The sequence below is a fragment of the Symphodus melops genome (assembly GCF_947650265.1).
Source record: "Symphodus melops genome assembly, chromosome: 8".
NCBI lineage: Eukaryota > Metazoa > Chordata > Actinopteri > Labriformes > Labridae > Symphodus > Symphodus melops.
This window is the reverse complement of record NC_136698.1, coordinates 5,510,811-5,523,430: the sequence shown is the minus strand read 5'-3', so window position 1 is coordinate 5,523,430 and position 12,620 is coordinate 5,510,811. Positions and strand designations below refer to the sequence as shown.

General features: G+C 39.7%; 1 protein-coding gene across 3 annotated transcripts in view; it reads left to right on the top strand.

Moving 5' to 3' along the window:
- Positions 1–12,620, top strand: part of LOC306827720 (contactin-associated protein-like 4) — a 97,390-nt gene that overhangs the window by 29,890 nt on the left and 54,880 nt on the right. For all 3 annotated transcript variants that reach the window (XM_079349728.1, XM_079349727.1, XM_079349726.1), the window contains exons 3-5: positions 765–958; positions 6,291–6,438; positions 6,632–6,835. In XM_079349728.1, coding sequence (XP_079205854.1) covers positions 765–958; positions 6,291–6,438; positions 6,632–6,835 — 546 coding nt within the window. The remainder of the gene's footprint in view (positions 1–764; positions 959–6,290; positions 6,439–6,631; positions 6,836–12,620) is intronic.

Sequence of the window (12,620 nt, the reverse complement as noted above, 5' to 3'; positions counted from 1 at the left end):
ACATGTAAATGAACAAGCTGTTCAATGATTTCTCAGCATGTCCTGTAAAACTCGCAGTAGATACACTCTGTGTCGGGACACATCCTGACACTTAGCTTGGGAGAATCATCTGACAGTTTTAGATTACACGGTCAAATCCATTTCCTTCAAGTGTTTGTGACCCACATGAATCCGATGTAATGTCTTTAATTATGAGGATTTATTATTTATCGTCATGAAGTCTGACATATTGCAGGGTTTTAAGTTGTTCGGCGTGTAAATGGACTTAAACACAGACGTGGATTAAAGTTGAACATATTTTGTAGCATTTTAACTTAGAAGACGTATTTAACTTTAAATGTGCTGACTCATTATACCAAGCATTAGCTTATTCCCATCATTACCCTTCTCTTTGGAAATCCTGACATCTGCACACTCCTCATCTCTGAACATTACTCCAACATATAAACTAGCAGTTTGCATTCATACGCACTCTGTGAGATTTATTATCCTCCATTTTACAAAATCTGAGCACGGAGCGTCGACTCCAGACTATAAATTCACACTTTAAGACTTTCATTTCAAATAGATTAAAATGTAATGAATCACATTTCACTTGGACAATTTGTCTCTCGATCCTCGCTCTCTGCTTTGTCACCTCTCCCAGCCTCTGTTTCTCCATCACTCAGATGCATACACACACACACACACACACACACACACACACACACACACACGATTCTGATCATTAAAGCATAGTCTCTGTGTCTCTGTCCTCTGTGCAGGAGCTGGAGGTTGGTCTCCTCTCGTCTCAGACAGGTACCAGTGGTTGGAGGTGGATCTGGGAAGAAGGACCAAGATCACAGCTGTCGCCACACAGGGACGCTACGGCAGCTCCGATTGGCTGACGGCTTACCTGTTAATGTTCAGCGACACAGGACACAACTGGAGACAACACCGGCAGGAAGACAGCTTAGGAGTAAGTCTCCTGCACTAATCAGTATAAACACTAAATTATGGTTAAATCACACCTTCAAGAGCAAAATGTTTGAAAATCAATTCAAGAAAGCTTTGTCCAACAGTGTTTTTAGGAAGTCTACAAAAGAATCTACTCATAACAAAATGGCCATCAATCTCTGCAGCACTTCTTTAAGATTCAAGAAAAAGAAGAGCTGTCCTTATTAAACGTTGAGAAATTCAAAAAGCATAAAATGCATTATACAAAATGAAAACCCTTCACTCAAACTAACCTTCTGCTGCTCTGAGCATGTCTTTCATTCGAAAAACATTGCCAGTGAAAATAATTCATGCAGCAATTATTCTATCCTGCTAGACCTAATTTGGAAAACAAATGAACTGTATATCAGCATAATATCTAGGAGACAAGGATGCATTGAATTAGTGTGCAAAGATATTGGATACAGAATACCAATTTAAATTAAAGTCCAATTAAATGTTAAACTATTGAAAACTTGATTTGAGTTAAAGTTAGGAGTAAGCCCAAAGGTGTTTTAGCACTCGTACAAATTGACTTAAGTGTGAAAAATCAGCACATCCTGTACCCTGAAAGAATGCATCTAGTTAATTGAAATATAGGACACACATCAGCAATAGAGAACGCTGCTTTCAAAACCCGCAATTCAACTAACATATCAACTTCTTCCTGTAAACTTGACAAAATAAGAATCTTTTGGGGTGAGATGATTAGTTTGATTGATGAAAGATTGCTTGTAAAAGTTCTCACAGAACCAAATCTCCCATGGAGAGAAGGGAGAACTACATTTATTAAGATTTACTATCAAGCAAAACAAGTGTTGGAACGTTTTGGGGAATTTTTAAACATGTAAAGAATGGCTAAATGTGTGTTCATTCAAACTACATTCATACTAAAAGGAAAATGTAACTGTATGAAAGATGCATATATATAGCATTCTATTATCTCGAGCATGGCGACTTGGTAGATACACTGATTTAAGAAGACCAACTTGATATTTAAGAAATCCTTGCCATGATCAGCCAATCAGAACAAGTTGTTAAAAAAAATAAATTAGTAAATCTAACCTCATTTTGGGTCTGTTGGAGGATCCATTAGTGTAGTACGAAGGTCTGTTTAAAAAATGTTTCACTTTGAAACCAAATTAATAAAAAAAGGACTCACTGCTGGGAAAATAACATCGCAAACAATATCAAGTCTTTAGTTGAAGAAGAGAGCTCTTTAAAGTATCTCTTAAATATCCTGCAGTGAATCAGTTTGAGTTATATAAATAATACACATTTAAATCAACATCATGTATTGTAAATAATATGTAGAGAGCTGGGGACAGAGCTCAGCTTAAACTGTGGGTTGATTGAAGTTAAAACCCATTTGGCCTCACTGTCACAGACATAATTTACATTTCTGTGGGGACTGGTACTGCCTGCAGCATCATGCCGGCTCGCCTGGAGCCTTTCACTCTTTATTAATAATGGATGGAACAATGAAAGGAACCTGGGCAGGGCTCTCTCTCAGCTGCACAGAGCTGCTGTCAAACAGTTAAACCTTGGACGACAGGAGACTGGAGCTGTTGTTCGAAAGACTGCCTGGCGCGCAAGAAGTTGCAGCTTTGATTCTTGCAGCAGCACACGTGTCCATCAACAGGCTGATGGAACGCACGCCAGCTCCGGCGCTGTGAATCAGACTTGATGAGAGTGTCAGTGGAGTGCCTGAAGACTACCTGAAACATGTGTGGTGACTAAATATTTATTTAGAAGTAGCTCATGTATGAAGTACCCCTGCAGACTGGGTAAGAATTTAAAAAGACGAACACATCCGTCTCCTTTCCTTTATATCTGCACATTCCCAAGTTTTCTTTTTCTCTCCAAAAATCCTTATTTTTTAGCTTTTTGCATATTTCTCACATGTTCCATGTCTCAGTAAAGACGGAGAGAATCCTTGACTACAGAGTGACTGATCACCACCCAGCAAACTCCTACGTGTCACATTGACAGGAAGACATGTCTGCCTCCTACGATTGAGCAACAATAGATTTGATTCAGAGGCAGTCAGGCGACCTCTTAATGGAAGACAATACGCCCGTCTTCAGCCCGGAGAATAGCTTTTGATTCTGATTTGACAGGATGCGGTTTTCAGTGAAGGATGAAAAATCTGTGAAGCCGGATAGTCAGAAAGAGGGGACAGAGTTTGACTTCCCACAGCTTAAAAACGTGTTCATTTGACACTCAGCATTAGAGCTAATAAACCCAGATGAGCTCTCTGAGTACTTTTAGAGCTCTATATTAGTCAGGCCTTCTTACAGTGCCTGTAAAGTAGCAGTTTTGACTGAAGAAACAGCTGTCGGCCTCAGGTTCACTGAGTTGTCCCTAAAAAGACAAGCAATGGGGCTTACTTGCTGGTGCAATGGTTGGAGCTGTTGCCTCACATTGAGAAGGTTCTTGGTTTGAATCCCCATTGGACAGGGCCTCTGCTTCCTCCCACACACCAAACAATCTGTGACTGTAAATTACCCAGGTGTGAATGTGAGTGTGGCTGGTTGTGCACTTACCAAGCACTTATCTCCATATCTTTGGAATGAAATCTGAATTTGGTAATATCTTAATCTCCATGTATTTATCACATTGTTGACAAAAGGGCAATAAGAATGCATATTAAGACTGATTCTATAAATGTAAAAAAAAACAAAAAAAAAACAAAACAAGTACAGCTTTTTGAACAGTGCATTAATCAATCCTAAATGAATGTTGCAAAAAAAAATCATTTACTTTTTCTCAGTAGCTGCAGGAAGTTCTTCAGCTTATTATTTTATTGATCAGACAGTCCACAGTTATACAAGTTTAAGACATGGCTGAAACAAACACTAATATCCTGAACACATTCCTTACTACTTAGAGTTCAGTCAAACAACACTGGGCTCTTCTTCAGACCCCTTTTTCATCATGATAACTGCTGCATCTTGAAATAAAATAACGGTGTTGGATTGCCTCTGCATATGGGGCACACAAGTTAAACCTGAGGCTATCTGGGGCCCAAACTCTCTCCTTGACTATATTTCTCTCCTTGACTGAGGTGTTGTCAAAGGCTGCTCACATTTCACAACATGCACGCTGAGGTAAATGAGATGCCTCTTAATTCAGCCTCCTCAGCAGGAAACGGAGTCATTTCTTGGGCTCAACGCTTGGCTGCCCAGCCGGTTCAGCCCTTGAAAGCACCAAAGATGGTGCTGAAATCACAATTATGCTGCACCAGGGAAGCCAATTTCACTCATTCAGCCTCATCAGTACACACTAAACGCACAGACACACATTTAGCATGACATACACTCTCAAGACATCAAGACAGTCCTCAACAAAGCATGCATGGAACATAAAAGCTGCTTTTCTTTCTTTCATCACGATGCATGCGATGCTCTGTGGGCTTCTTGTGTATCAACCACAAGCTTCTCACAGGAAGCTGATTGGGAAAATAGAGGCTATTAGTCTCTTTAAGAGAGGCCTGGTACAGAGACAGAATAGGTCCCAGAGTTATTGATCACAGGACAGAGAGAGGGAGAGATGTTATTAGCAGTCAGGATCAATGGCCTCTCCGAGCTCAAAGTTTGAAAATGCACAAAGACCAGGGGGTTAGAGAGAGTTTTTCTGCACATTTGACCTTTTTTTTCTTCTTCTTTTTGAGAGAAACACTTCTTTGAACAGAATAAAAGGTTGTATACTGAATTGGTTAGGGGCTTTCACATCAATTTGCTTAAGGATGGGCTACGAAGGGGTCTAGTGTGAGGGGATGAATATGGTCGATTGCAGTTGTGATTTTGTTGTATTGGGTAAGAATCTCAGGTTTGGGCATGGCTTGATAAGCTTTGCGGCTTCCCTCTGTGGTTCCTGTATTTAGAAAGACTGAGAGATGAAAGACAGAAGGAAAGTAGGGTCGTGAGAACTTGTTCACAAGAGAAGTGGTTTGACTGCATGGGCTCAGCCATTGTGACGTCACCCATTCGTTTTCCAGGGGTTCAACATCTTGGCTGTTGTTTATTAGTCAGACTCAAGCAATTAGAATAATGTGTTAACTAGCTCGCTCCGTGTTTGAAAGCACACATTTCTGGAGGAAGAATAAGGCAGGGAATTGTAATGAAACAGGTCATTTAGAATAACCACTTTTCCAATCATTACATCCTGCCATATTCTCTGCAGGAACATAAAGAAAATAACTCTCCTTTAAATAGGCCATCACAAATTAATCAATGAAGGAGAAAAGTAAAAAGCTGAATAACAAAGTACACTAAGCTTAGAGATCAATACTTTCTAATTAGTGCAAACACATTCATTAGAAAATACATTCCACTGTGTTATTTATTTTTTCTCTCCTGCTCTTTGTTTTGGTTTGTTTGTTTTATTTTCCATTTGTTTCTGACTCTTCAGTATTGACTCGAATAGATATGTTCTAATCATAAGACTGGACATGCTAACACAATAAACTGTAAAGACCCAAACAGCAACTCTCTTTGTATTGCTTGTTTTGTTATCTCACAAATAGAATTTACGAGAGAAAAAAAAGAAAAATACATTCCACTGGAGTATAGACGTTATGGGCAACCTGCTAGTCAATTTAACAGCACAGAAAACCACTACATTTATCAGATATTTTTCCATTTTATTTAGAAATAGGTTCAGCGACTTTCGTGACCTGAGATGATAGTTAGCAACATCCACCTATCATTGTTTGTATAAAGTAAAGCTTTAGGTTATAAGAAAACTACACACATTAGATACCTTTGGATACCAAATCTATTTCTGTAGCAGGCTGTTGACATTTTGTTGCCACTCAGGGAATGGATAGATGTTGGATTTTAACAATAAAAATCAATCAATCAATCCCAGGAAACTGTCCCTGTTCCTTTACATGGCTTTCATCAACTTTTATCAACGTTCTGCCACTGCTAGATTTTGTCGATAGATTGTTATATCCATTTGTTTCCAGGATGGTTGCAAAACTTCTAAAGAGAATAGATAGATAGATAGATAGATAGATAGATAGATAGATAGATAGATAGATAGATAGATAGATAGATAGATAGATAGATAGATAGATAGATAGATAGATAGATAGATAAATTCCTTATTGAGCAGCTTGAATATGAACGTTTAAAAAAATAAAATAAAAAAAAAAACAGATCCCCTGTTCCTTTTTAGTGTACTTGAGAAACTCATTACTTTAAGTGTTTTGCCTTCAGATCTTTACTGCTGTAGTCAAATTTGAAAACCCGGGTGTCTTGATGCAAAAAATAGGCAAAGTACATTGACTAATGTTCGGTCTTTTTCAGGCTTTTCCAGGTAACAGTAATGCAGACTCTGTGGTCCAGTATAAATTGGAACAGCCGGTGATAGCTCGCTATCTGCGCCTGATTCCTCTGGACTGGAACCCCACCGGGAGGATTGGACTCAGACTGGAGATATATGGATGCAGATACAGTGAGTCCATTTTCTCTTGATTTTTTGTGAGTACCATTTCCATGTAATGCTGATTTTAAAAACAACGTATTCTTATATTAAGATTTAGAAATGTTGGAAGTCAAGTTTGAGGGAATAATTGATCATACTTGAATTTGTGTCGTTAGTCTGATGAACCTACTTCTCTCTTCTCCCACTCTTTGCTTTTCTTTAGTTTCTGACGTGGCCAACTTCGATGGCAGCAGCAGCCTGATCTACAGGCTGAGTGTTAGGCCGAGCTGGACGGAAATGGAGGTCATCTCTCTGAAGTTTAAAACCCTGAGGAATTCTGGGACTTTGCTGCATACAGAGGGACAGAGAGATCACAGCCTCACCCTGGTGCTGGAGAAGGGACGGCTGCTGCTCTACCACCAACAAGGTCAATACTTTTCCTATATTTATCTCCGGCTATTTATTACGTAAGTGCAGTAAAATGTGCAAATGATGAAGTTTAAAAGTCACAGACTTGTTCAGTCAAACACCCTGGAAAAGATTTTACAAATTATTCCAAATGCCGTCAACGAATGCTCCAACAGCGCTCTGCAGGCGTCAGATTTAAAATGTCAAACACCAGCAGTCTTTTAGGAATAAAGGATAAAATTCAAAGAGTAAGACAAGAAAGATTCTGCTGCAAATAACAATTCAAGGGCTATAATCTGCATCTGTGCATGTATTGAAGTTCTTCTAAAGTAGCCTATTTTAGGTTGCAGCATAAGGCAAGGCAAGTTTATTTGTATAGCACATTTCAACAACAACTCACAGCATAAGGCTGTGAGTATTCAAGTTTAGTAGCTGGGGGTTACTGTCAGCTGCTTGGTCCTCAGATGAGGCTCCAAAATCACTGTTCACAGTGTCGAGGAAATTATTAAAGACTTGACTCCGCACAATAAGACTCCTTAGACTCAGATGGCTCACGTTGATGAAAGTTTACACATCAGATGAATACTGCAGAAGACTTGATTCAACATCATACTTGTGGTTCAGTGTCATGCTAAAACACAACTGCCGGATTCTTGCAAAGGCTCTGCATGTATTCAAAAAGATATAATCATTATCAGGGTTAGCAAGTTTTCCCAAACATCCTTTCAGATATCAGAAAGAGCTGTTGACAGTCTCTGAGCTGTCCTTGGTCTCTAAGACAAAGCTGAACTGTATCAGGTCTGACTGACATCAGGACCAGTGACTTAACATGCAGATTAAATTAAGTAATAACAGAAATTCCACCACACACAGTAGAGGCAACAAGACAATGTGACAGGATTAAATAAGAAAAAGTGCACCGGATCAGGGTCAGAACTTATAGTGTGACTGGAAATAGTTAAGTTTGTACCTCTGAAGTTGAAATGAGCAAAGAAAAAAACTATATTACAAGTAATATCTACTTCAGGGGAAGTGTTTTTTTTTTTTTTTTTACGTGAAGCACCAAGTAAATGCAGTTAAGTTTTAGAAAAAAAACCAACAAAGTCAACTTCATGTGGAGAAGTGAAAGTCTGTGATGAAGAGTGTCTAAAACTTTTTAAAAATGAGAATTTCTGTTCATTTATTTTTAATTGCTCTGAAAATCTGTCAGCTGAACACCTATACCATACTGTGTTATTATGCTCTCAGCCTCCAGAGAATCCACCATCCTGTCTAAGTATAAAGAAATTTAATCGCTTGCACTTTAGTTTTTGTTCCCTCAATGAAAATGAAAAAGCTTAATGTTGGTCTCCGTCCATCTGTTGGTTTGTTTGTGTGTTTGTCGGATGTGATTTCTAAGAACCCACTGATCCAATTTTGAGGCAGCTCAGGGGATGCATGCGTCTTTCTGCCTCTGCTGATTAGCTCAATACAGTGTTTATTTGACATCCATATGTCTCCAGCAATTTCCAGACAAAACTAATCAGACGGTGAAGAAACCTGGGAAATTGGTGTTGGAAGACTGTGGAAGATTTTGAAGAAAGACTGCACTATTTGTTGGTGGTGTTTACTCAAGGTTGATCCTTTCTGTATCATTCCCAGTTTTTGTCAGTTTCTTGCTGTAACTCTCTTTCTCTTCCTCACCCAGCTAGACCTCTCATATCCTCTCTGTCTCTCTCTCTTTTAATTGATGATGGATGCTAACAGCAGGCGTTAAGGTCGAACTCTGCTGAGCACAGTGAGCTAGCACAGCATTTCATGATCCATGGCCTCTACCTGCACAGAGTGGAACACTGTGGAGGCTATAGAGAGAAAATGTGTTTGTGTATGTTGGTGTAAATGAGGTTAAATTAAGGTGTTGTCAGGCTGCCAGTTTCCCCCATATGGCAGAGCTCAAATCAAACATGCCATCCGCCTCTGCTCAGCAACCCTTCCTTTCCTACTGTCATCAGTAATCAACAATGTTATAACTCCAAATGATTATCATTTCTGGGAAAATACCCTAAGAATGACTCACACCAAAATTCTGGGATTTTAAAGGTACATTTTTTGCAACTTTCAACCTTATCTCAATGAACTCCAGTGAGGTATTTAGTATAGAGAACACCAGAGTTTCCTTTCTTCTCTGTGTCATTCCTGCCAAACTACAGAATCTGTTCTTCAGTCTATTTGACACATTCAAAACTCCTGAAAATTTCAGCAATAGAATTTTTCTCTCTGACTTTTTATTTGATGTTTTTCCTGCCAGCCCTTTTGTTGAATAATTCTCCACAAGAAGTTGAATTGAGCTGATGTGTGAGCGCAGCAGATAAAAGTGAGGAAAATTGCTGCAAGGGGGAGGGGTGGGATGATTTTTTTTCCCCGCATCACTATAAACTGTCATCATGTCAATAACGCTACTACAACGTAGCAAAAATGGCATCACATATCAAAAATATATTTTACTGTGTAGAGGCTTGTTTGACTGTCAGGTTTGTTTAATTAAGACAGAGTGTCGAGGGTCACTGATCACAATGCATAGGCACCAACTCTTCCAAAAATGAGCTTTTTTTAAAAAAATCGGACAAAAAGAATGCATATGCCCTTTTGATCAATCCATCCATGACTGCTTTCCCATTCGTGGTCACGGGGCCTGAGCCAGTTGCAGCTGTAATTGGGCGAGGGATTGGGTGAGTTTTAGAGGGTCACCAATTAACCGGCCGAGCATTTCTTTGAACTGTGGGATGAAGCTGGAGTGCCCGGAGAGAACCCACACGTGCTCGAGAAGAATATGCAAACTCAGAGAGACACACAGAGAGACTATGACAAGAAACTTTCTCATAGTGAGGCAACATTGCTAACCACTGCACCACCAGGCAGCCTATTACGGTGCAATGAAAAAGTTTGGTGACTGCCTCCTTTTAATAAATTATGTTCTTTTCTTTCTCTGCATTAGACTTGATTAAATCCATAAAATGAATCTTTAAAAAAAAAATGGAATTCAGATCATTATGGTTCACACTTCATCACATTTACATTTTATAGAGATGGAACTTTATAAACATTTTTAGTGCATTGAGGTTAGTTCCTGTCACATGCAGACAGTCTATAGTGTTGAGCTACATGTTGAGGTTCATAAGCTGTCTGACAACTGTTTTTCAGCTTTGTTTTATTAGCTCGTGTAGTATTTTAAGCTTACTTAAAATGTTTTTTTTTTTGCAGAGATTACAGAAAAAATTGAAGCAATGAAAAGTTCATGGAAGGATAGATGAATAGTTAGATAGAGTGATGAATGGATGAGTGGATAGATACCTCATCTGTGCTCTCTTTCCTCCCTCTGGCCTCTACTCTAGTCTTGCCTGCCCTTTTCTCCTCCTCTCTGCAGTCCAGCAAAACAGAGTATTGTTCAATTCCCTCTGTTTTGGAAAGGGGTGAAGAGCATTAATTCCCTGCTGGCATTGTCTATTTGTCAGCAGTAGAGAGGTGTTATCTCTGAGAGCCATCATCCTGACATCAGCTCCCTGAGTGACGCCTGTCACATCTCCATGCCAGACCCGCCAAGCTGATTATCAACAAACTGCTCAAAGCATTCTGGCTAGCCGTGAATGAAAATAAATCCTGCTTCCACAATTTTGGGAAGGACACAGAGATTAGATTGAGATGTGATATCCAAGTATATCAGCCAATACAGCAAAATAAAATCAGGCTCAATCACAGCGCAGTCACTGCATGTTTCTTTCTCTGGCCTGCTGTGTTTGCTGGCCCCTTCCCCTTTCTTCTCCTGCCTGTTTTATTTTCCTTCCTCTCTTTTAATATTTATCAAAGCTTTTCTTATAAGTCCACCAAGTTGTGCCACTGCTAGATGTTTTTTTCCAGAGGTGATTATTTGCCTTCTCTCTCTCTCTCTCTCTCTCTCTCTCTCTCTCTCTCTCTCTCTCTCTCTCTCTCTCTCTCTCTCTCTCTATACGCTCCCAGGAGTTTGCAGTCGGCAGACAGTGTAATTTAGATCAATAGCTTGGAGCATCCACCCTGAGCCACAGCATGCTCCACCACAGTCAGTTGTTGGCTCAGGAGAAGAAAGGAAAAGTTAAAAATCGAGGAGCCGAGATAAAATCCGGAAGGTTTAGATGTGCTATCTCCACAGCGCCAGACTGTGAGCTGCTCTCTGAGGCTCTTCCTACTTATCTCTCCCGTTTGGCAGCCTGATCCCAACTGTCCCAATCGTCTCTTTAGTGGTGATACATGTCGCATCAGGAGGATGATATACAAGCTGGCTGAGACACAGGAGAGTTAATGATGGCTAACACTGGGCATCGGGGATATGTGCAACTTATAAAACACACAAGAACAAGCCAGAGCAGATGTATTTTTGTTAGACACAGTGTAACAGCCATTAGCATAAATTAATGATGAATGAAAACAGAAAGACAGACAGACTGGCAAACAAACAGATGAACAGTCAGACACCCGCGCTATCCGCCCGTGGCTGTCCAAGCAGTTGAAATAAATTGGCTGGCTCATTAAGATTTATGCCAGCTATCCAAAACCATCTCATTTCCTCGCTGCTTTACATTTATCAAAATGTCACTTTGCTGTAATGTAGCTCACTGCTTCATAATTCAGCTCAATTCTGAACTGTCAACAGGAGGCTGTATTACACTGCAGTAAACACTCTGAGGGCTAGTGTGTCCCGCTTCAGTGCGTTTCCAGACGAATAGCGTTAAGTATCACTGGCTAAATCAGGATGGCAGCAGAGAGGCGTGCAGGGCAATGCTGCATGTTCAGTCAAAGCCTGTCATTTCTCTCTGTGCTCCATAATGAGAACATGCTGTGGTTGGGATTTGTGTTTCTGTGTGATAAAACACATAATAGTGCAGATTTAACGCTGACAAAACATCATCATGATTTTTAAAGCTACCACCATATGATTCTGCAGAGCACCATGAAGAAATGAAGCTCTTTGGACAGTTGGCAGAGTCAATGGAAAACAAGAAATTGTGGTGATTACTGTTACATTTACGTTCTCTTTTCCACTTTTTCTTCAGTGATTTCCATTCAGCCTCCAGGAGTTTCTGTTGTAACAGCCTCATAAGGGTTTCAGTCAGCAGCCTCTGTGTTGCAAAGCAGCCTCAAGCTGAACTGCAAAGATACTCATGGGACTCGTAGTGCAACACGCTGCTCTGCTGTTTAACAAGTTGCTTACTAAAAAGATGATAAGATGCACACAAAGTCAGGAAGGAAGTATAAACTAGTATCCCCTCTTCTTTTTTTAAGAAAAAAAACAGAGAAAATGTTATGTCATGTTATTTTGAGCTTTTCTACTTTGACTAGTAGATGTTTGATAAGAAAATGATAAACAGTTTGACTCTGATGGATGACATCATGATTACATGAACACTTTCTCTCACCCTTTGGTCATGCAGTGTAAAATTAAGTCCAAATGTATCTATGATTTCTCGTTCCCTTTAAGTATAATTTAAATAAAAGTTGTCTTACTTTGAAACAAAACACCATACTAAACTCCCTGACTCACCACAAAACAGGAGAAAATGTGTTAAACTAAGAGAACCCCTGTGCTTCAATTACTTGCTGGTAACAGATATTAGTCTTGGTTAAAAAGCTAAACTCTCCGAGTTTCCAAACACATTGAAAACACACACAAACAAGTGACACCATCATCAGAATGAGAGCGACCAGCAGCATTGTCTGAGATATTTTATCTTCAGCTGAATAGATGATCAGTTTCAAGAGGAGCGCTCAGCTGTGTGTCAATGTGAGACTTTGAG